General features: G+C 35.2%; 1 protein-coding gene across 2 annotated transcripts in view; it reads right to left on the bottom strand.

Annotated features, from left to right (window-relative positions):
- Positions 1 to 16950: 16950 nt before the first annotated feature.
- LOC149804153 (G-patch domain and KOW motifs-containing protein-like) overlaps positions 16951 to 26275 on the bottom strand; it is a 70783-nt gene continuing 61458 nt past the window's right edge. For both annotated transcript variants that reach the window (XM_089954129.1, XM_089954128.1), the window contains exons 9-11: positions 24865 to 24931; positions 22207 to 22292; positions 16951 to 17790 (exon numbers count right to left, since the gene is read on the bottom strand). In XM_089954129.1, the coding sequence (XP_089810255.1) occupies positions 17650 to 17790; positions 22207 to 22292; positions 24865 to 24931 (294 nt within the window). In that variant the 3' untranslated portion in view covers positions 16951 to 17649. The remainder of the gene's footprint in view (positions 17791 to 22206; positions 22293 to 24864; positions 24932 to 26275) is intronic.

Here is a 26275-nt window from a genome sequence, read left to right on the forward strand (position 1 = left end):
TATTTTCACTTTACATTGAACCATCATTAAAGAATATTTTTACGTTCAAGGAAATCCATTGAACATTATGCAACTAATGCCCAATCAGATTACACCACATCAGATCAGGTGACAAACTAAAATATTTCTACAAGTGCATACCATCTATTATACACTTTCTGGTAAGCAATCAATAGTATCTATAAATAACTTTTAAGAAACCCATATACTATAAATACATATGCAAGACTGATAAAGTAATACCGTGAAACTAAACACAATAATTTGACAGGTTATTCAAGTACATTGGGAATTAAGATAAGCTAATCCCCAAAAATTGGGAAATTAATCCCATTAAAAGTAGCATATTCTCTAACTGCAAACAACACAGACCCTGATCTGCCATATCATAGTGTGCCTGCAGATCAGTCTATGTTGTTTGTTCTGCTGATTACTCCTAACAAACTACATAGACCCAGATCTGCTGGCACATCATGCAATGGCAGATCTAGTATATGAAGTTTGCAGCTGGATCCAACTTATAGGTGACTTTATACAATAAGCATTTTCCCCCCTTTTACAATAAAAATTGGAAGTAACACTCTTTTCATCATTTTCTGTTTCTTTTCATTGGATACTGCCTAATTATGCATCAGGAATTCGATGGAATTGATATGATAAGCTCAAAATGCATACTTAGCAATTATGCACTGGAATGATCTGGTAAGGGGAATTCCGGTGTATGTCATAAAACTGGGCTTGGGAGTAATACATCTCTGGCTAGAAATAAAAGACATACCAAACAATAAAAAAAAAATTGGCTTCTGTGGGTACACTAATTGACTTACCTTGCTCCACTTTAGTAGCTATCAGTATTTGAATGGATTTTCTTTGTCATTACTCAAATTTTTCTGACAACAAAATTGAAGAAAAAACAAGAAAACTTTGTAAACTTTGAGTTTATCACCAACGTAGTACATGTATACGTGGAACTACAAAACTAAACACTGTTTACAACAAAATTTAAAATAACATAAATGTTTTGATTTCTCACAGAAACAAAATGTGGAAATAAAAAGAGGAAAGTAAGTGGAGCAAGAGTTATCGATATATTAATTTTCAACATTCTCCTACGTATAAACAGAAATGTTTGCAAGTGATTGCTATGCAGTTTTAGGTCACTTTAGCAAATATATACCTGCTTATACATTTGTTGATGTTGGACCCAAAACAAATTAACAAAAGGCATAATTCAAGAGAATTAAACATCTTAAATGCTGTGAGATGACCATTATTTGATATGGTACATGATTTCAAAAAAGGTGGAATAAAAATAAATCTGTTGACTGCAGGAGGCATGCTACACACATATCAATCATACAAGATTATCTGTCTGTGAAACACTGTGGTCCTGTATGTGGCTTAACAGCACATCATCTCATTCCTGGCTATCTATAGAGTGCTACAAAAGTTTAGGCATCCATCAAAATGCCCCAAAAGTGTAAAAACCTTGTATTTTTAAAGTCCAAAAACCTTTTCAGCTTGGAACATCATGCAGAGATGCATCCAAGGTAAAAATGTAGCCCAACTGGAACATCATAGGGGGATGCATCCCATTTAAAAAGGTGTCTGACTGGAATTTCATGGAGGGATGCAGCCCAGGGGAAAAAAAAGGTTGCCTGACTAGAACATCGTAGAGGGGGCCCTCAACAGATATTATAAACTTCTGAGAGAGTGGTGTAGGATGAAGTTGTTTGCACTTGCAAAATGCACAATGGTGAGAATGTTGGTATACCTCTATGTTACTTTCATGTACTGTGGCTGAAATTTCTTAGGATATTGTACTTGTGGAAACTGTACATGATCTAAGCATACAGCTAACTAAAATGACTGCTCTCTCTTGTTCTAAAACAATCAGCCTGAATTAGTCTAAAGTACACTATCTTTAGCAGTTATTAAAATAGGGAAAATTAATTTTGTCAGTCTAGAAAATACAAGCTTCTGAAAGTACAATGAATGAATTACCAAATATATGAAATATAAATCAAGTTATCGGCTTTTTTATTTTTATTTTTACAATTTACCTCAAGTCCATGAAGTGAAAATGACCAAGCAGGGCTAACAGTTTTTTGAGAGGAGCACATCTGAAGTAAGGCCAAGCTGTATACTCTATAACCCATATTACACCCATCAATCATACACCAAAAAATAAAGTGAATTAAAAGTTCTTTGAGCAATACCTAAGATATACAAGATCTTTTTTAAATAGCCAGTATAACCAGTAAAGAAACCTAGGGTAATTTGTTTTTTTTCTTCAAAATCTAAACCCTATGCAAAATATGAAACTGTAGAATGCCAAGAGAGGCATGCAACACGAGAAAAAAGGTTGCCTGACTAGATTATCAAAGAGTGATGCAGCCCAGTTAAAAAAGGCTGCCAGACTGGAACATCGAAGATGGATGCAGGCCAGGAAAAAAGGTTGCATCCATTTGTCACCTTTTACAACATGCTATTCTACACCTACAAGCCCATGATGACAAGAAAATGAGACCCAGTTTTATCATCATTTAACAAGTTTTACGATGAAAAAGACCTCAAAAAGATCTCCATAAATGAAAACCAGTCAAACACATTAATGTAAAATACTACTAATCATTTTAACAGCAACATCAGCAAATTTATGATTTAAAAATATGTTCATGAAGATTCTATTTTCATTCATTCATTCAATCATTGTTTATCTATATTTAGCAATGGGAAAAACCAAGAAATGATAAAGCAATACATCAACAAGTTCAACCAAAACTATATGTACCAATGCAGACAATCACACTTCCCTCAGAGTGATCCCTAAATCTCACTTGTTTTTATTCACAAGGTTAACATTCACACTAAATTTCTCAGCTGCAAATTTTCCCATTTGACTTTTTGACCAAGAATGCTCTGAAATTTCAAATCTACCCTGATGCCATCATTTGTCAAATCTGATGACAATCTCCACTTAGTCAAAAATTTAAGTCAAACATATAGATTCATAGATGAACATTTTACACATCTGGAAGTAATAAATATGCCATCTTTTATCACAATTCAGACATCATGACTGAGAAATGAACATAAAATATCTATTAAAAAAATCAAAATACCTATTATCCACACACTTTAGAAAATAAGTGAAGCAGAGACTGAAATAAAATGTACACTTTTCAAATATGAATAAACGAAAAGTAAATTAAATCATTCGATCTTGGAAGTGAAGTATTAAGAAGAGTAATAAAACTTTTTCAACCTCTGAAGTATAGTAAACTGCATGCATGTACAGATTTCAATACTATACAGGTGTGTGTGTGTGATTTGCTATGATGTCTGCAGTTAGCAGTTTATAGTGATGTCTAGCACTGGGGCATCATGCCGCAGACATGATGTCCCACCCAGTCACATTATCCTGACACTAGGCTGACCAGACCTAACACTAATCTCTTAATGCTGAGCACCAAGCGAATACTATACAGATAACAGTGACCATGAAATAGATCTGTCACCTACTAATGAGAACAATATTTATTAAAATACAATAGGTTGCAAGAGAGTGGTTATGTTAAACGTAATAAAGTTACTGCAATATTAACTCAAATATAACAAAAATCCCATTTAGGCCTCACCTGACCAATAGAAGCCTGAAAGCCAGAACAATTGTTGAAAGACCTTGATACAATGAAGGCCTCCCCTAACCAACAGAAGCCTGAAAGTCAGAACAAGTGTGTAAAGACTTCAATACCAAGGTGATCCCTATACCACTGGTAACTCAGTCTGTAGTTGTATTACCTCATTTACAGATATACTTGCTTATGAGTTGCCATCACATAATGCACTGGAAGATCTGGGTCTATGCAGTTTGTTAGAAGTAATAAGTTGAACAAACAATGTAGACCCTGCGATGATAGATTGGGGTCATGTAGTTTGCAGCTGGTATATACATTGACACTTGCCTCACCTTTGTTAATCATGATGTCATCATTTGGCTGTGGTAGTGGTGGCACCATTGCACAAGGCAATGTTACATTTTGTGACAAAGACAGAGCCAAAAAGGGTCTGAGGTCACTCATCAATCTAACAGCCAAAGACAAGCCCTGTTCATTAATCAGAAACCAGACTAAAATGAAATTATTTTGGTGGCTATGGAAAATGTCTATAATTATGTACATATAAACTTGTACAAGAAGTTTTTAAATATATCCATTGCTATGCTTGTGGGACATCCAAGGTCAGCCAGGCAGAGCCAAGATTACCATATTAACATCTATAGATTTCAATAGTTACCAAACCCATCCAAGAACTTGTGGATATAAATCTATTAAGCAAAGTTTAATCATATATGTTAAAAACACAGCATCCATAGAGACTGTATTATAAAACTCCACACTTTTACTCTAGTTACAACTGACCACAGTGAAGCTGGGCAACAGGTGAACCCCAATCCATACAAATGTCATCCCTGCCATAAATCAACTCCTTGAGTTCAATAATCCACACCAAGCACACAGGAAGGAGCCAAATGAGGACAAGATTGGTAAAAATTCCATACCAAGATGGACAAAATGCTAGGATGGAGCGAGATCTGACCTCCCAATTCATTAGAAAACCAAGCATAGAAGGTTGTTTTTGCCATCCAGAACTTGCCAAGTGTTTCTGAAAGATATTGCCATTCTTGCTGATAAGGTCACCGTAACAAAGTGATGACACAATTGATGGTCTTTGTGAATGCCAACAGACATGTTGGGACCAAATGGTAGTGCACAAAATTGGTATATTGTTTCTTGGAAGCAAAATTGAAGGAACTGGCATAAAGATGGGTTAGTATGGATGTAAAAAAATGCATTGGTGAGATCTAGACTAATGCCTTTATACACTAGAAACAACCCAGAATACAACCCAGAAGAGCTCAGCTTGTGAACTCTCTTCTGACCAACAAAGCCATTGGTATTTCTCACCATCCGCTTATCAAATAACAAATAGATCTCTTTAAGCAAGATTTTGAACTTCTCTACAGCAGGTGGCATTTGCTCATGCTAGATTACTTTAAATTGCTGTCGGTTCTGTCTGCAAGTTCAAAAATGTCACTGGCTAAAAAATGTACAATAGTAACCACCTGGCATTTCCTTCAACTATGGTACGGTATTCTTAATACCCATTAGTAGCCTCATTTCCCTATTGATAGCCTCACTAATCTGATCTGGTCTGCAGAATCTTGAACTCAGACAGGTGTTATCTTGGAATGACTGAATACAGCCATAGCATATTTAATTAGCATGTAAATACCTCAGCAAAGTCATGTGATTCTTGTAATAATAGAAGTGGAAACAAAAATTAGAAGGAATTGCTTAACTAGTGGTATTAATTGATAATAGAATATGGTACTGCACTTGTACAAAAGTAAAATCAGTCATAACGTAAGTTGACAATACAGATTTACAATCATGAAGACGTCTGTACATCTGTCTGTCTATCTCTCTCAATGGGGCATACAGATTATTTGATCATTAGGTGCAAGAAGAAAATTGTGATGGAATATGTCTTTGTCATGGTTATTCATCTCTAACTTGTAAATTCTAATGCAAATATATATAATTAAATTTAAATACTGTATATTACAAACAACGTATATTACTAGTGCTTGCTGCTTTAGCGCAATTACATCTGATCTATGTTAATTTTAATACTGACGATCATGTAATTGTTTAAAATGCTCAAAGTGGGATAATATATTTATTTATACACATTCTTCCCTAAAATGAAATATTTTTACACATCATTTTTCGCACTCTTGGAGAATTATTTTCCATATAAAAAATATAAAATGATTCGGATGACATAAGCCATAAATAAGTCAATTTGGAGTACAAGATAAAGCTAAGATTTTTTGGACAAAAAGTATTTTCTTATAGGCAGGCAAATACGGTATTTTAAAAGAAATAGTTTGTTTTCTGTCCATTCTGAGAATAGTGGGAACCAGTCTAGTGGGGACTGGAAGTATGATACCAGTGCAATGATGTGTGCCTGAGTAATCGTCTTAAAAAGGCTAACATGTGTACACAACAAGCTGTTTATTGATTACCTATTAATGTAATCTGGATGTGTCTAAGGCCAAATGCAGAATGTTTTATGAGATGTCACAAGTAATAAAGGGATCCGAGATGGTCCATCAAATGGCATCTGAGTCTTTCAAAACAAAATCGGGCAACCTTTGGCAGAAATGTGAAATAAAGGAGAGATGGAGACCCAAAAATTATTTCGGCAGAAACACAAGTTGATATTTCGAGTTTTTGTATTATTTAATTGTTATTGCACTCTTCAACGAGGAATATTTAAGGGCTGCTCATTCATTTTTGGGTTCATGTCAAAATACCAAAACGTGCTTTCTCCTAAGACAATAAAACAAGGCTAAGAAATGAAAGACTAATGAATACATGACAAATCCAACATGAGAACATTCTCCTCATGATGAATTTAGCTTGGAAAGCAGCCAACAGCCTGAATAAGCAAGCCACAGGAAAACTGAAGTTTGAACATCTTTGCAGGCTGAGTGTGGCAGAGGTTCATAAGGTGAGTACATTCTCCACTCTTTTCAAAATACAAAGTGATTCAAGGGTAAAGAATGTCATTCATGTTCATCAGGCAAGATCTTGTTAATAAAACCAAAAATAGTTGATTTTTAAAAACAATCTTTGCACTGAACTAGGAGAAACACAACTCTTCCTTTTCCATTTAATTGGCAATACACTAACTGGCAGTCATGAATTATTACTGAAAGTTTTCCATTAGAAGCTGATTCATATTCAAAGTTTCTGGTTTATTACAGAATAAAAAAACAAATATTATGTATAAAAAAATCTATTTGTTTTCTTTTCAATCTACTTTAATCATATAATTTAAAAGCCAATCTACTAAGATTTGTAAATCTACTGTTTCATGTCCTGGTTCTGTCACACATATAGGCATACATGTATATGTGCATACTAATGTTCATTCAAATTTTCAACCAAAACGATGGTCCAAAACTGCCTTGACCACATTGCACATACACCAAAATGATGGTCCAAAACCTCCGTGACCAAACTGTATATAGACCAAAATGATGGTTCAAAACTGCCTTGACCACACTGTATATAGACCAAAACAACGGTTCAAAACTGCCTTGACCACACTGCATTTACACCAAAATGATGGTCCAAAACCTCCGTGACCAAACTGCATATAGACCAAAATGATGGTCCAAAACTGCCTTGACCACACTGTATATAGACCAAAACAATGGCCCAAAACCACCCTAACCACATTGCATATACACTGCAGGTAGAAAACAAAGAAAACTTCATGCAAGAAATAAGTTTTATGCATGTTTGAGCTGACTTTAAGTTCTCACACATCATCATCAGTGTTCCACTGGAAAGACAAAAACAACATGATCAGAAAATAACAACACAAAAGCTTTCACATACAGTATAACAATGAAAATGTAACAAATTTTTTTATATAAACAATGTAGCATGCATAAATAAAGAACCAACGATGAACACTTACAAAACTAACAATACCTGTCGGAGCTCAAAAACAAAATATTGAAGTCCACAACTGTAAAGAAAATCACAAGTATTTATAAAAATAAACAAAATAATGCTTGCAACATGAAGCAAATAAACTAATACACAATACAATACAAACTTTCTAGATGACTGAGTCAAAATATTCTTGTATTTCAAAGGATCAAGTGCTGCATTGTTGATAGTAAAGAAGAATACTTGGTTGATGGTTATGTACCTAGTTTTGATGAGGGGAAGTAATGGGTAAGAGTTTCTTTCCTTGGTGTGTGTGTGTGTGTGTGTGTGTGTGTGTGTGTGTGTGTGTGTGTGTGTGTGTGTGTGTATATATATATATATATATATATATATATATATATATATATATATATATATATATATTCTTTCATGGAGGGCTGGATTCAAGAGGCAACAAAGTTTTCTAATACTGTAAAACACAGGGTGAATAGGGATCAGTCTGAATACTGGCAGAAACAAAGCCCATAGTACTTTACAAGCCACTATGTATGGCATAAAATGTATATGTGTGGATACTAATGACTGTGTTGGTCAGAAACTGTTGAATGATTGATTTCCAGAACATGCCAGACAGATTCTGTTCTGAAGGCAGAATATATCAGTAAAGTTCATTCCTGTTGCTGAATAAATTTTGTTTTTGTGACCGAGTTGACTGTAAGAAGTTGAAGGTGAATGTGTAGTAAATTGTTTTCTGTCCTGTCAGGTGAATATACCTAGTAAAATTACATAAGGCCTATTACATCTTGCTGATGTACCCAAACAAATTCTGCCAGGTGTAAGGATTCTGGTGACCAAATGTACTGAATAGTGCTGCATGGCCTTGTTTACCTGCATATGCACAACTTAATCAGCCTTGTGTCAACAATTCTGCCTTTTGAAATGGTATGTTTCATCATGATTGAAAGGCTACTCTGGTTTGTAAGCAACAAGAATGCATGAGAGGTTGCTGTCTTGGCTTGGAATTTTTTAGTTGTCCTTGAAGAATTCTTTCAGGAAATACTCTATTATTTCCACTGGTCTGAAAATTAAGTTTTTTGTGTGAAATCTTCAACTTTTCTTATAAATGCAGTGAGGGCACCAGCTAAAAGTATTATCTCCCTTCTCTCCTCTCTTTAAACATTCATTCTAAAGTTTTATGTATAAAACTGCCAGGTCAAAGATGTGGTATTTTAAACTTGTATAATAATTTCTGACAACTGATCAATGTGGATGCAAGATATTCAGTACCTTTGTACTTGTGCAAGGATTACTTCAGTATCTTTCTTTCAACCATATGTAACAGAATTAATAAGAAATTATACTTAACGGAAGTTATGTAATCCCAAAATTTATCTGGATACCAACAAAAGTAACTGTTAACAAGAGGCAAAAGTGGATCTGCAATTGCTCACTAGGGTTGACATAGTCAAATACAGGAGTGGATCTGTGATTGCTCACCTGGTTGACATAGCCAAATACATGAGTGGATCTGTGATTGCTCACCTAGCTGACATAGCCAAATACAAGAGTGGATCTGTGATTGCACACCTGGCTGACATAGTCAAATACAGGAGTGGATCTGTGATTGCTCACCTGGTTGACATAGCTAAATACATGAGTGGATCTGTGATTGCTCACCTAGCTGACATAGCCAAATACAAGAGTGGATCTATGATTGCACACCTGGCTGACATAGCCAAATACAAGAATGGATCTGTTATTGCTCATCTGGCTGACATAGCCATATACAAGAGTGGATCTGTGATTGCTCACCTGGGCTGACATAGCCAAATACAAGAGTGGATCTGTTATTGCTCACTTGGCTTATGTAGCCAAATACAAGAGTGGATCTGTGATTGCACACCTGGCTGACATAGCCAAATACATGAGTGGATCTGTTATTGCTCACTTGGCTTACATAGCCATATACAAGAGTGGATCTGTGATTGCTCACCTGGGCTGACATAGCCAAATACAAGAGTGGATCTGTGATTTCTCACCTGGCTGACATAGCCAAATACAAGAGTGGATCTGTGATTGCACACCTGGGGTGACATAGCCAAATACATCAGTGGATCTGTGATTGCTCACCTGGCTGACATAGCCAAATACAAGAGTGGATCTGTGATTGCACACCTGGCTGACATAGCCAAATACAAGAGTGGATCTGTTATTGCTCACTTGGCTTATGTAGCCAAATACAAGAGTGGATCTGTGATTGCACACCTGGCTGACATAGCCAAATACAAGAGTGGATCTGTTATTGCTCACTTGGCTTACATAGCCAAATACAAGAGTGGATCTGTGATTGCACACCTGGCTGACATAGCCAAATACAAGAGTGGATCTGTGATTGCTCACCTGGCTGACATAGCCTAATACAAGAGTGGATGTGATTGCTCACCTGGCTGACGTAGGCAAATACAAGTGCAGTTGGAGGCTTTATGCTGAAACTTATTCCAATTCTGTTGATTACATACATTATTTGATGAAAACAATCATTTCAAAGTTTCTCAAGATGTTGTATCTACATTCATATTAGACAGCACATCAGCATCCTTCTCCAATAGTGAAGAGCCCTAGAATGATTGGTGTCAAAGTTGTTTAAATTCTGTTAGCAGTATTTTTTAACGTAAAGCTGTTTAAATGTTTTTCTACTTTAAAATGAGTGGATTGGCATCAATTTTGTATATACAGTATCTGAAAGCCCTATTATACCAGTATGTTTTCACTAAAGTTTGATCAAATTCTATTCAGCAGTTTTCCATAAGTCATTCCAACATTTTTATATTTTTTTAAACTGGCCATAATTGGTGTCAGATTGGAATCAATCATTAAAGCTCAAAGCCCTCCATGCCAAGTTGAGAAAAAAAAGCTTTCAACAGATTTTTTTTTATATAAAAACATTCCAGAAACTGCAGGCATGTATGTAATTGAAGAATGTGGTACATATAATTGCTAAATAAAAGTGCTGCTATTGTGAGATTACAGAATATAAAACTTGCAGAATATAAGGCAATATGAACTGATATTCTACCATTCTCTTCCTCTCCCATATTTTGGACTTTCCTGCTGGCGAGTTCCTTTCAAACTTGAGACTGCCCAACTGAATTTCATCTTGTCTTGGGTTTCAGGCATATATGATCCATGTGTGGCTGAATAATCTAAAGCATTTGCCTTTACCAATCACTGCCATCACACTTCTGTCCTCATGGGTTCAAATTCCATGCTAGGCCAATATGGGTGAGAAAGCTTGCCAGTAACTTCCTGTGGGTCAGTGGTTCCTACCAGGGTATTTCACAGGTTCTTCCCCCACCAGTTATACTGGTTGCCATGTATAGCCTATCATGTGCAGAAAAACTGCATTAAACCCTAAACAACAACAACATATATATATATATATATATATATATATATATATATATATATATATATATATATATATATATATATATATATATATATATATGTATATATATACATACATACATACATATATATATACACACAAAGAGTCAAATCTGTCCTACAGCAACCACCAATGGGAAAAAGAATGGAGATGGATAATCTCTGAAGGCAGGTTTAACACTCAAGACTGGTTCCATACCAATTGAATCATTTTTGATATTTCGACATTTATGTTGTGGTGTAGGGTCAGAGTCAATTAAAAAAAAAAGTTGGAATTCACCACCAATGTGTGGTGGTGGTATAGGGTAGCCGCTTACAAGCAGGTCAAGCAAACTTAAACAATGTTATATTGAGTCATACCTGCATGAAATCAATAGGAAAATGAATTATTTTCTAGAGAAATAATTTGCAAGTATTATAATCATTATGCATTTAATCTGTTGACAGATGAGACAAAAACTAGAGTTTATGAAATTTGACCTGGTACTGACCCAATGTCAATGACATCAAAGGTTCAACCTCTTTTCTAATGTTGTTGAACATATATATTAAAAATATTAAAATAGAAAATATTAAATATTAAATTAAAATAACATACTGTTCGTAAAAGAATAAAAGGACACATAATTCTCAACATATTATTCGCCATCACAGCAACCTGGAGAAAGTCAGATTCATCGAGAACAGAACATTTGTAAACAATGGTTTTGTTGTATCACGCGACTACTGTGTTGACATGTGCTGTCTGCCTGATGAATCTGGCTTTGTTTCACTGATTATGGTTAAGTGCATACATGTCAATCCTGAGAGAGGTATAAGCATAATTTCTGCCAAAAAAGCATAATCGGAGCATGAAAAGAGTAATCTATATATTATATGCCAAATTACAGTACACTGTATGAAAAATGTTCATTCATTTTTGCTACTTATCTGACTCTGCAGTAGGTCATAATAAAACAATGGGCAAAATCCATGTTAGTTTGAACCAGAATACAAACACAAAACATACTGACAACTATTTATGTTCTCCACTCACTTAAACTAGTCTACATATCTAACTTTTGCCGAATGATCGTGAAGTCCACAAATTATGCATGAGCATGACGATGTGCTCAATCTGAGTGCTGTATTCCATCACTCTCATAGTCTTCTTTTCAAATTTGTAAAGCAGTGTTGATTTGGCCTTGAGGTTTACAAAGACCAATCTGCTCCAAAATTTTCATTCACAAGTCACCCCATTTTGCATAACATCTGGTGCCATTTTTTAAAAAAAACTAGCCTACTTGGTTATAAGTATAACCGGTTGGTACCAACCAGTTGGCTAACTAACTTGGTTATCAATATAACTGGTAGGTACCAACCAGTTGGCTAACTAACTTGGTTATCAATATAACTGGTAGGTACCAACCAGTTGGCTAACTAACTTGGTTATCAATATAACTGGTAGGTACCAACCAGTTGGCTAACTAACTTGGTTATCAATATAACTGGTAGGTACCAACCAGTTGGCTAACTAACTTGGTTATCAATATAACTAGTTGGTTAACTAACTTGGTTATCAACGAATCTGAGAGGCATAGTTTCAAATTAAAGAAACCTGTTTTCTTGGACATGGGTCTTAAAAAGTTGCAATAAATAGAAGACTAGGAAATTACACGTAGGTCGAGGATGAACAAATTAACTCTTAGCGCTATTCTTACGCAGCAGTTTTTGTTAGAATATTCTCAAATTTATATGATGAGTGGAATTAAAGAGATGATAATAAAAATGAAAAACAACTTTTTATTGCTTTATTTTAATTTTTAATGTACCAGAAAAGCATAATTCATAAACAGGCAAGCGTAAGACATAATTACGTGAAAAAAGTGTAAATGTGATGCCAAAAGCGTAATAGTTGGCATTTATGTAAGTGCAGACAAAGTATGTAACTTTAAACACTGATTCAGATAATATACCGCATAAGGCAGAGTGAAACCAATGCTTGGTTAAGAAACACTTGGCCAGTGGCTGCAAATGACTGGTGACCAGTGATTATATGAAATTTATATAGGAAACGGGGTTGGGGTTGGGTGGGTTGGGGTGGTAAATTAGAATGGTCATTGTGACCACTGAACTTAGGTGACCATTAGGACAGGTTTGGCTGTATATGGTTTTATTCTTCCAAATGTTATGAACTGACAGATTTCTGCAAAGTGATTGGATACAAGTGTTCACATAATACTAATCTGGAATTTGTTTCCACATTCTGGAGTCTACTTTTGGTACCATTCAGACTACAGTACACTTGTGATGAAGCTTTTTGTCACCAAATCCTTACAACACTATACTAATAACAAAAACACTTCCATCCATCATGTCTTCAGATCCAAATGTACAACCCCAGATTCAATCTCCAATTAGAAGTTGAAACAATGACATCACAGTCCTTCCTGTCCTGAAGCAGTTGTTGTTGTTGTTGTTGTAGGGCTTAACGCCATTTTTCAGCACAAGATAGGCTATACATGGTGGACAGTATTAATGGGGGAGGAAGAACCCGGAAAACCCACGGAAAGAACCACCGACCCATGAGAAGCTACTGGCAGGCTTTCTCACATACCCACATTGGCCGAATCTAGAGACTCGAACCCACACAGACAGAGGTGAGATGGCAGTGATCTGTAACAGTGAGCGCTTTAGACCACTCAGCCACTCGGGGCCCCCCTGAAGCAGTCATTTCTGTAGACAATCAATGCATGTGACAGGCTTTATAAGTCAGTCTACATTTTTGTTTCCAAAACATTTCACCCAGCTGGCACTGAAGGTCACTGTAATATGACACGAGTAGGAGATCTCATTAAGATTGGACACAAAATGTGATCAAAATGCACAGAAAAATGAGAACAAATGCACAAACAAAAGAAACCAGATACAAGCCTAAAATTTTAAAAAATCAACCACCTGGTGAAAGAAAGAAAACAACTATCATACAGACAGACAAACGGTCCTCAGACCACTGCCATTTATTCTGATGCTGTGTGAAGAAGCTAATGAAAGAAAACTACATGCTACCTTAAATCAAATGTTTTGCAGACAGAATTTTTTGAACAATTCAAAGGATTACATGATCATGAATGGGTATTTATCAAAGTGTAAATTTTAGCTAATTGGACTTTATTTACTTTCTCAATTACATAAAAGTTATGCCTCAATAAAGACCCAAACATAGTCATTTAATCTTTCGATAAAATAAAGATTTTTCAAAACATGGCTGTACCCCGTTTTCTCAAATAGAATCTATATCTTCTTAAAATCAATATCACTGTAAGAAATTGGTTAACACCTTTATCGTCTGCTAATGTCTAATGATTTTGTACATCAGTCATATCACATGAATACCATTTTAAACATCAGTCATATCACATGATTACCACATTTGTCAAGAAGCAAGAGACTGAATTGATGGTACCAAATCTATGGTACCAAATAAGAGTCAAAGTATGAAGGATGTTAGTCTTGTTTTCTGGTGTAGTGTTCTTTACTAGTGGCTTTCACAATTAACAGGTGTTGACTTAAAAACTTTGTTGTACACGATTTATAACTTTTCACTGTAATACCCTGGTTTTGTTTAACAAACAGTCTGTGATGAACATGTACTTTCATGCTCATGTTGGTGTACCCATTCTCGCAGACAATCCTGGCACCACCCCGATCACGTGTGGTTAAATAGGCACTGTTTTAAGTATCTGTTGTTGGAGGGTACAGGTGACAGCCATTAAGTAGTATCCAATTTTCAAATTGATTTACAATTTGTGCAGCACAAGGTCCTAACATCAGGACAAGTATATGCCATCATGTGTGTGTGTGTGTGTGTGTGTGTGTGATTTGGATTTTTAACTTAGCTTTAACAATTTTTCAGTCATATCACTACGATGTCTGCAGTGTGGCAGTTTATAGTGATGTCTAGCACTGGGGCATCATGCTTCAGACATGTAGCATGATGTCCCACCTAGTCACATTATCCTGACACCAGCCCAACCAGTCCTAACACTAACCTCTTAATGCTGAGCGCCAAGTGAGGCAGCTGTTAGTGCCATTTTTGTAAGTCTTTGGTATGACTCGGCCAGGGATCGAACCCACGACCTCTTGCCACTAGGCCAATGGAGTGGTATATGCCATCGTAAAAATATTTTATTTGGTATTACTGCGATATCACAGTAACATCTCTTGCATCATCTGGAATCTACATGGCATCTGTTTATTGATTGTTTCCCACAATCATCTGATTTGAACTGGAAATTAAAGGTATGCTTATATAGAGCAAAGAACATTGAATATATAATATCTTTACGGTCAGTGTATTTCTTTACGAATTTGCTGGTTGCTAACTTTAAGACCCATGATACCATATCACTCCAGTATACACCTATTGATATTATTAAGATAATCTATATTTCCTTGTAGAAAAAAATTGAACAACTCAACACTGTTGTAACTGCCCTAAATAAGGAAATCCAAGTCTGTCAGTAATTTCATTTGTGGTATACCATTACAACTCAACACTAGAACACCAAATACTGTTGTAACTGTCCTAAATAAGGAAATGAGCCAAATCCAAGTCTGTCAGGAATTTCATTTGTGGGATACCATTATTTCTACTCCTACTACAGGTAAGTAGACCAAAACTGACTATTCCCAAAATGAGGTTATAATGGGGAATACACCACTGAAGAAAACTGATATGAAAAAAACCTGTGAAATTCCCATCAGAGATGGCTGCTTGATCAAAAAAGAAATGTAAATTAATTTTAATTTAATGGCAAAGGGAAAAAGATAATAACCTCAAACAAGATTAAACACTTTATATCACACGTTATTCCACTTCACTGAGAATAGGAATTGATATACATGACTGCTTTGTCTCCCTTTATATACTCTCCTGTGGTAAAAATAAAAGCCTGCAATACATTGTAGCTTGCTGTAATGTTAATGACCCTTAATCTTATAGTTTTTATTTTACCATTACTGTGACTTGCTATGTTTAGGGAACTGTTTGATTACAAGTTGTTGAGAATGTCAGCTTTTTCTTTTGCTTCCTATTGACAACACCCTCTGTTAATCCATATGACAGAGTAATCAAAACAGTTTCATTACGTGATGTAGGACTACTTAAACATCAAGTACTGGTAAATCATTCCTTCTTTTATGTCCAAACTTGTTCTGCACTATTTAAAATTTTGACTTTTTTAACAATACGGTGTTCAGAAATTGGAGGGTTATATTATTATGTCAATTATGATAGTCATTCAAAAATCACTGTAACACTTTCGAATGGAGAGAAAAAATAAAAAAACCTTTGTATACTTTGGACCTAATTTGATGAAATTCATCAATACCTAAAAAAATAATGACCAATTCATACCCTGTCCAATATTAACAATTTAAGCATTAAATTTCAATGAATAGTTTAGAAGCTGTATAAAATTTAAGACTGCCTTTTCTACAATAATTATCCCATGAATGGCGCATAATTATACACTGACAGGTTCTGATCTTCATCTCTCAGTCATGTAATCTCATACTGGCGTTTGTTCAATTTAAAAGTTACAGTAATGCTGTAATTAGGAAATTAAAAACCTTAGTTATTAATGATTTTTGAAAAAAAATTAAGTCATCTAGAAAATATTGATATTTTGTTGTATTTCTGACACAATTAAGTCTTAGTTCAACTTAACTTTGTCCAACAGTAAATCATACCCTATTATACAGGTATACAGGTCTAGTGCAGTGGTTCTCAAACCTTTTGCACCAGCAGTAACTTTTGCATATTTTAAGAATGGCTCATATATCACCTACAGAAAGCCCATGACCCATGGTCTACTGTATTTAAGGTCTAAGAAAACACTGATGAGTTGGAAAACCAGTATATTTTTTCATATCTTCTGCATATTAACAGTGCAGCTGGGTAAATGTAAGAGACTGACGTGACTAATCTATTGTAGCCATTTTAATTTAATTACTACATCACTGCTTGATGAATCTGAGGTTCAGTTATCTTTGGTGCTTTGATGTTAGTTCGAACTCAAAACAATCTGGTCCTAACAAATCACTGATACATTATTAATTTATCTCTCTGAGTCATACATAACTGGCTGCTTTCCATAGTCTCCTTTAACATGTGACAAGATACATTTTTACTTGACATTAATGTCACCACTGACCAGTGGTATGGTATCACACCTATCCAACTTCTATCATGAAAGAAGGTTCCTGTCACTATTTAAAGATTGCAAGAAACAATTACAACCTTTTGACACCAATAATGTTCATGACAGTAACATACCAACATTGGTGGGTTACTCCAGCCTTTGGCTCTGTTTAAGAAACACAACTATACTTTCTTGTGACATTCTGACCGACAATGAAATATTCGGCATCCTTTTATATCCACTAAACGCTGCAAAGATGAATGACATCACTAAGCCACTTTCCTCAAACGTCTACTTTTTATATTATAGATGACTGGCAGTCGGATGAAATTAAATGATCTCTTCAAATATTCAGCTCAGCAGTCCTATATCATCCCATTTCCTTCAGTACTGTATTAACAACTACAGCACTGCTGCCTTATAGCATCTGACTAGTTTCAGTAATGTATTAACAGATACAGCCTTACAGCATATCTTTTTCTTCAATAGTCAAATTCATCATGAATGTTTCCCACAAATTCACATATGGAATCAAAGTCAAGTCTTAGAACTTGATCTCTATCACTCAGAAGCTGTACTAAAGCCTCACTTTTTCTTCTGTCCTTTTCTATGATCTCTGCAACCTGCAAAAGATGAGAGTTACATGTATCATGTTTCATTATCATGAAATAAACAACTGATTATATCTGAACTCAAATTAACAAATATAGCACTGCAATTTGACTTTCTGACCAATATATCCTTACATATTTATTCAAAAGTGCTATGGTCAACTTGTGTGCAATATCTGGCAGCATTTATGAATGGACACAGTAGATACAACCATAAATAAATATTTAAGAATCCTGAAGAACTTAGAAGAATTGACTGGAAAAAATGAATCTGGTGGAAACAATGAAATGCCCACTTCTTCCCTCTTTTTTCTTTTAAACTTGTGAGTACTGAAACGAGACATTCTTAAGAAACTCAAACATACCAAATTCAGTTTTTAAAAAAAACCACAAATATTTTCTTACATATTTAGAGTTACTGTGTACACAAGACAAGTGAATTACCATACATTTTGTCATGGCCTCCAACTTTGAACCTAATATAATGGATGGAATATCAATTAATCCATCGCACATAATGTCAAGATCAACACATGAGCAAAGTTTGGCTAAAATTCAAAATTAATACTTTTGAATCGCTGTATTCACATGTAATTATAGTTTCTAAAAAAAACAAGTCACCACAGACCTAGGTATTTTTCATATATATTTACAAACCATGTTTGAGTATGTGCATGATTTGGATTTTTAACGTAGCTGCAACAACGTTTCAGTGATATCACTATCATGTCTGCAGTGTGACAGTTCATAGTGATGTCTACCACTGGGGTATCATGCTACAGACATTTAGCATCATGTACCACCCAGTCACATATTTGCCAACTACTCCGAACGCTTACCTCTTAATGCTAAGCGCTAAGCAAGGCAGCTGCTAGTACAATTTTTATAAGACTTTGACAGACTATGTTTGATAAAAATCCATTCATCCTTTTTTGTGTTATCATGCTCACATGCCATTTTAAATCTATCAAAAGCTCATGTCAAGACCTCTGACTCTGAAATCAAAGTCACAGTGCTATCAAATTCCTTACTGAAAGAAAATAAAAATGACATCTGGTCAAATCAATATGTACATGTGACCATGTTCAAAAGCTCAGTGATGTACAAAAAACTGAAGAAGTGACCCTTGACTTGACCCCATCATCATATAGATCAGGGAGCACAAGTCTTGTAAATGATCTTGTGGAACAACTGATTTTGAATTCATACAAGTCCTCAATGGATTTTAAACTTGTACAAGTCCTCACATGAATTTGAACTTGTACAAGGAGTTGCTGGAATTTGAAATAATGCAAGTCCTCACTGGAATCTTAACTTGTGCAAGTCCTCAATGGAATCTGAACTTGTGCAAGTCCTCATTGGAATCTAAACTTGTGGAACTGTGGAGAGCAAACTCATTCAAGGTCTAATAAAGATTCAGCTGCCAAATTTGGTTTGCATCCAACCAATCCTGGTGCTGCAAAAACCAAAGCCAGATAGAAGTGTAATCATGTGTATAACTCCTGTAAGTGATGCAGAATGCTGGAAAACTGATTTATTAAAGGTCTGAGCAATATAAAGTTAAATGCCAAATTTGGTTCACATCGAACCATTCATGGCGACAGTGTGCTCCTGAAACAAAACCCAGAAGGATGGGTCATTAGAGTGCATTATTCCTGTAAATGATGTGGAATACTTGAAAATGAACTCATTCAAGCTCTCAGCAATATGTGGCTGAACGCAAAATTTGGGTAAAATCCAACAATGCTTGGAAAAGTTAAGCATCAAAAACTAACTTAGAGATCAGGCACTCAAGGGCTGTAAAGCCTCTAAATGATGAAACAAAAGGGATTAAAATACAACTCTTTGGAGGTCTCATGAAAATGTAGTTGCACACATTTGGTTAAAATACTTTAACTTTCAGTCAAATTATCTTGTGGGAATTACACTATCCATCAAGTGGGACCCTACTTAGGTCACAGTGATCTTGTACTTTGACAGTTTTGTATATTAAATGCATTTTGCCAAAACCAGTATCAATCAGGTTTATCCCCAGACTGAACACTAATTTACTATTTTAACACCATTCAACTTTAGCCAATCTTGATTTCTGATTATCAATGGCCAAATTTTGTCAAGAGCAACCTAAAGAGCACATAATATGAATCATTACTGACTTTGTGGGATGTCCAAATAAAATTGCACACAAGAAAGTATGGCACATTTGTATGCCTGCCAAGTAGAACACTTGAGTTTTATTTACATAAACAACTTTTCATCTTTCAGACAGTGACTTTGACTTCTGACTTGACCCCAAAATCAATAGAAATCTACCAAGTGTAAGCCATTGACAAAGTTTGTTCCAGGCCTTTGATCCAGAACAAATATTATTAACAGAAACCATTTTTTTTTTTTTGAGGTCACTTTATAAATTCAAAATCAAAGACTTTTTCCTAACCTCAAGTGCAAGCCATCCACAAAATTTGGTCCAAATAAGTGACAGAATTAACATTACTGTGTGGAAACCATTCACCTTTAGTGATGGTGACCTTGACCTTTGACATTTTGATCTTGAAATCAATAGGGTTATTCCTTAACCCAAGTACAAATTATGCATCAAGTTTGGAAACCATAGATGGAGAACAGTCATTGTATAGAAACCACTTTTCTTCTCTCAATCACAGTGGGGGCCCCAAGTGGCCGAGTGGTCTGAAGCGCTCACCATTCCGGATCACTGCCATCTCACCTCTGTCTGCGTGGGTTTGAGTCCAAGGCTCGGCTAGCGTGGGTATGTGGGAAAGCTGCCAGTAGCTTCTCGTGGGTCGGTGGTTCTTCCCTGGGTTTTCCAGGGTTCTTCCTCCACCAGTTATACTGGCTGCCATGTATAGCCTATCTTGTGCTGAAAAATGGCATTAAACCCTAGAACAACAACAAAAACAATCAATCACAGTGACTATGGCCTCTGACCTTGTGACCATGAACTTGATAGGGTTCTTCCTTACCCAACTGCAAGCCATGCACATGGTTTGGTAGCTGTATATGGTACAATTGATGCATTATTGTGCATAAATGATTTTTCTAGAGGTTCTTACATATCCCAAGTGCAAGACAAAAACAAAGCCTGGATGCTATTGATGGTGGAGAACTTGAGTTATTGTTCAAAAACCATCTTGCCTCAGTCACAGTGACCCTGAACTTGTTTTTGACCCCTAAATCAATAGAGGTAAGTGCAGGCCATCCACTAGTTTGAAAGCTACATATGCAGTTATTGTGCAAACATGATACTAGTAACAGACAGACAGATGGACATAAGAACATAATATGCTACATCTTACAGCAGGTGTATAAAAACTAAAACGTGCGATTCTTTTATAGCAAAATAAACAAGTCCATCTGCTCACATATTGGTATCAGAACTTAGTATAACATTACCCGTATTAATACCTAGTCAAAAATGGTTCTTATTTATATTTAGTTCAACATGACCCTTATCAATACCTGCATAACATGACCCTTATTAATACTTAGTGTAACATGGCCATTATCAATACTAAGTATAACATGACCATTATTAATACTTAGCATAACATGGCCATTATCAATACTTGTATAACATGATCCTTATCAATACTTCATATAACATGAACCTTATCAATACTTAGTATAACATGACCATTATCAATACTTAGTATAACATGACCATCATTAATATTTAGTATAACATAGCCCTTATTAATACTTATTATAACATGGCCCTTAAATAATATTTAGTATAACATGACCCTTATTAATACTTAGTATAACATGGCCCTTATTTATTACTTATTATAACATGACCCTTATTAATACTTAGTATAACTTGGCCCTTATTTATTACTTAGTATAACATGACCCTTATTAATACTTAGTATAATGTGGCCTTTATTAATACTTAGTATAACATGGCAATTATCAGTACTTAGTACAACATGTCCATTATTAAAACTTCGTATAGCATGGCCATTATTAATACTTAGTATAACATGGCCATTATTATTACTTAATGTAACATGGCCGTTATTAATACTTAGTATAACATGGCCATTATTAATACTTAGTAAAACATGGCCATTATCAATACTTAGCATAAGTTTACTAATATTTAATCCCTATCACAAAGAACCATCTATCATTGTAATACTCAGCATTTAAATCATAAAGTTTCTTTGGTCACAAAATTTTAGCAAAATCAGCTTTTGGCACAGATTAATTTGCTTACTAAATTCATCACAATTTTATACTAGCTGCAATTTGTACTGGCAAGAAATTACTTTCTGAAAATAATTTAAAAGAGATAAATATAAATAAGTCTGAAATTTTTCACTATGATGGGCCAATTCCTAAGGTGTTTATAATAAAAAGTATCAACCAAGCTTTACTAGAAAGTTGTGCAATAAAACATAAGTCTACCTGTCCCCTGTGTTTTCCTGAGACAATCACAACATGGGCTGGTTCAGACTTTGGTATCACAGTTTCCATCATTGATTGAGGGATATCTGGAAGAAAAATGTGGATAAATTCACATAATATTTTGCAATTGTCCCCAACATCAGTAAATTAACAGAAAAGAATTTTGTTTTATAGTACCTTTTAAATGAAACTCTTTCACAGACAAGTGACTATGAAGGATAACAATATGAACATTACTAACTGACTTGCTTGTAGTCAAGTTGTAGCACAAGTCTAGTTTAATTTACCTTCATAAGAAGAAGAACAACTAAAACAGTGTATCACATACTTATTTCCCAAAACAGTGTACCACATACTTATTTCCCAGAACAGTGTACCACATACTTATTTCCCAAAACAGTGTACCACATACTTATTTCCCAAAACAGTGTACCACATACTTATTTCCCAAAACAGAACCCAAGGAATCACTGGTGCCCTAATAGAGCACAAGCTATGGCTTGGCATGTCTACATAAACCAGTCAATCCAAAGAAACTCAACTGGAAATCCTGTACATTTAGAACAAGACTTGGCTAAATAAGAGGTCCAAGTGGCTCGATGTCACTCACGTGCGTTATATAACTTATGTAGTATTGTAAGAACACAACCTATGAAAACTGTCTCCCAAACTCTATATCATGTTGATTTAAATTATTTTACCTCTTGATTATAATATTCTTTGTAAAGATACAGGCATTATTAATATGTATCGTGTCTTAACCATAATAAAAGTCATCCAAAATCTTGATGATATCAAGTTTCAAAGAAACTGTACCGGACAGTCTCTAAATCTAGATAAGTAACAAGCTTGGGGAATTAGATACAATGTGTGTGTGTTTGTGTGTGTGTGTTTTGGATTTTTAACATAGCTTTAACCATTTTTCATTCATTTCACTACAACGTCTGCAGTGTGGCAGTTTATAATAATGTCAAGCACTGGGGCATCATGCCGCAGTAATGTAGCATGATGTCCCACCCAGTCACATTATCCTGATACCAGGCCAACCAGTCTTAACACTACACTCTTAATTTTGAGTGCCTAGCAAGGCAGCTGTTAGTACCAATTTTATAAGTCTTTGGTATGACTCGGCCAATTTTCCAGTCATATCACTATGATGACTATAGTGTGGCAGCTTATAGTGATGTCTAGCACTGGGTAATCATGCCAGACATGTAGCATGATGTCCCACCCAGTCAAATTATTCTGACACCAGGCTGACCAGTCCTAATACTAACCCCTTAATGCTGAGTGCCTAGCAAGGCACCTGTTAGTACCACTTTTATAAATCTTTGGTGTGACTTGACCAGGGTTCGAACCCGTGACCTCATGCATCTGAGGTAGATGCTCTGACTGCTAGAAATCAGATGAGAATTATGGCATACAGACTAGCAACCAACATATCCAACTGGATGCAAGATTACATCCTTAAAACAAGTGGATCTCGCTCATTTTTGAACCAATCTAAAATCTTGATGATATAAGCCCATATTTCAAGTCTGTAATGAAGCTCTACCTTTGAAATAGAACTGCATAAGTCCAAAACAAAAATGAAAATACTTCTCCTTCTTTATGATCACTTTCTCTTTGTAATAATCACCATTCAGCATTCATTATTAATAAATTTTACTTTACTTGCATGAACTGCTGACTTCATGTGCCATCTTTGCCAACTAATTATCGCATAAAATATTTAGTTCCTTATAAAGCAGAAATTCTGAACACGATGATAGTATCCTTAATTCCTCACATGCTTAAAAATTTCAAGATGAATTTTTTTGCTGTGGGAGAATGCTGCTACATTTGAGTGATTTGAATGGCATTACACAAAAAAAGCTACCTTATCCTCTTTCTTGCAAACACTGCAACTTATTAGCTGCATTTAACAATCTATTAAAAATGAAAACCTAAAATTTAAAAAGCCTGTTAAAATTAAAACTTATAAAATATAATACAACTATTTCAACTGACAAATGACAAAATTTTATTCCTGAAAAGAAAGCCCAGTTGATAGAGAATTGGATCTGTAATTCATGGTAACAGATTTGATACCTGCGCAGGCAGGCTGCCTTGGTGTCTTGCTGGAAAAGCCACTCAGGTCTCATTTCCTTGGTATGATACAGTCAATAATGTTACAAGTGCCATCAATCCAACAAATAAATCAACTTATCCTTTAATAGCTGTGTTTAAACCATTGTGTTTAACAGCTGTGTTTTAACCATTGGGTTTAACAGCCGTGTTTTGACCATTGTGTTTAATAGTTGTATTTTGACCACTGTGTTTAATAGCTGCAATTTAACCATTGTGTTTTAACAGCTTTGTTTTGACCACTGTATTACCATGCCTTATCTGGAAACAGAGGCTTTATGTCTGTTTAAAGTTGAGAAAAGAATAAATTCAATAATTCTACCCTGAAACTTTGACCATTAGCTAAAATATTTATTTTAAGATATAACATAACACTATTTTGGGGGATTATGATTCCTTTTTTTAAAAACAACTTTTCAGTTTATTCATGTACTATTTCATTAAAAGATAGTTGCATCTTTTTAAACACCAAAATCTGTAAGGTATCAAGAATATGAATAATAGTTTACATCTTGTATTTCAGTTATTTACCTAAAACTTTTCCATCTTCTGTTTTGCAAACACATCGATCCTTGTCAAGAACATCTTCAACTATTACCTGAAATGCACAATATACAAATAAATGTGAAATCCTTGGTACATGTACATGAATCTTGTGACTGAACACAATATACAAATAAATGTGAAATCCTTGGTACATGTACATGAATCTTGTGACTGAACACAATATACAAATAAATGTGAAATCCTTGGTACATGTACATGAATCTTGTGACTGAACACAATATACAAATAAATGTGAAATCCTTGGTACATGTACATGAATCTTGTGACTGAACACAATATACAAATAAATGTGAAATCCTTGGTACATGTACATGAATCTTGTCACCGAACACAAAATACACATAAATGTGAAATCCTTGGTACATGTACATGAATCTTGTGACTGAACACAATATACATATAAATATGAAGTTCTTGTGACTAATGTCAGTTGTCTTTTTAGGCACAATATTAATTTTGTCACAATCTCTAAGTCAACAGAAAAAGGAGTAACAATTTTGTTACCAATTCCTGATCAATTCTGCACTCTGGAGTGCAATTTTTATTGCTCTAGGATTTGTCATTTTTGAGAAATGTTACATGCCAATATTATCTGTGCAACAATAACATAAATGAAACCAATTTTTGGAGTAAAATACATTTCTTTGATAATAATTACCTAATTGTAATACTTTAGGAGTACTAGTACTACCCTGCAAATATTGCCCTCCATGCATTGTATCCAAGAGAAGCTGTTCCCCAGCTGACATTATACACGTCATGGTATGGAGGTCAGAGTCAACTTTCTCCAGCTTCTACCTCATAGACACCTCATCCCAGAAGGCTCAAGATGACCTGGTTAAACCTACTGCTGCAGCACAACTGGTTACAAGTCCCAAGTCATTCGGCAGCATGCTGACTCAGCAAAATTTTCCCTTTTCCGACACCTGTTTCTCACATAGGAAGTCAATGCTCCAATCAGGTTCTTAATCTAGAGGCTGCCTCACATACATTAAGGGGACTGCCTCTCCAGGGTAAAGAGATGTAACTCCCTCTATCTTTTACCTATTCTCCTAAGTTACCATGATCAAGGCACAATATCTGAAGAAACAAATTTCTGAAGTAAATTTCTTTCTTCAATAATATTTGCCTGATCACAGTACGGATACATGCTCCCAGCCTCCCTGCAGTTACATTCTATTAAGAGAGCTTGCACTCTGCTCCAGTAGTAACTGAAGTATTCATGAGCTTGGTGCAAGCCAGTGTATCAATGGGAGATCATTCTAACTGCCACCTATGTGGCCGGGCAACTTATAGCTTCATAGCTACAAATTTTAGCTGTATTTGCAAGGCAGTGGCAGCATGTACTCCTAAGGTATTATGCGCAGGTAACATA

The sequence above is a fragment of the Sinohyriopsis cumingii genome, chromosome 3 (assembly GCF_028554795.1).
Source record: "Sinohyriopsis cumingii isolate HCF-2022 chromosome 3, ASM2855479v2, whole genome shotgun sequence".
NCBI lineage: Eukaryota > Metazoa > Mollusca > Bivalvia > Unionida > Unionidae > Sinohyriopsis > Sinohyriopsis cumingii.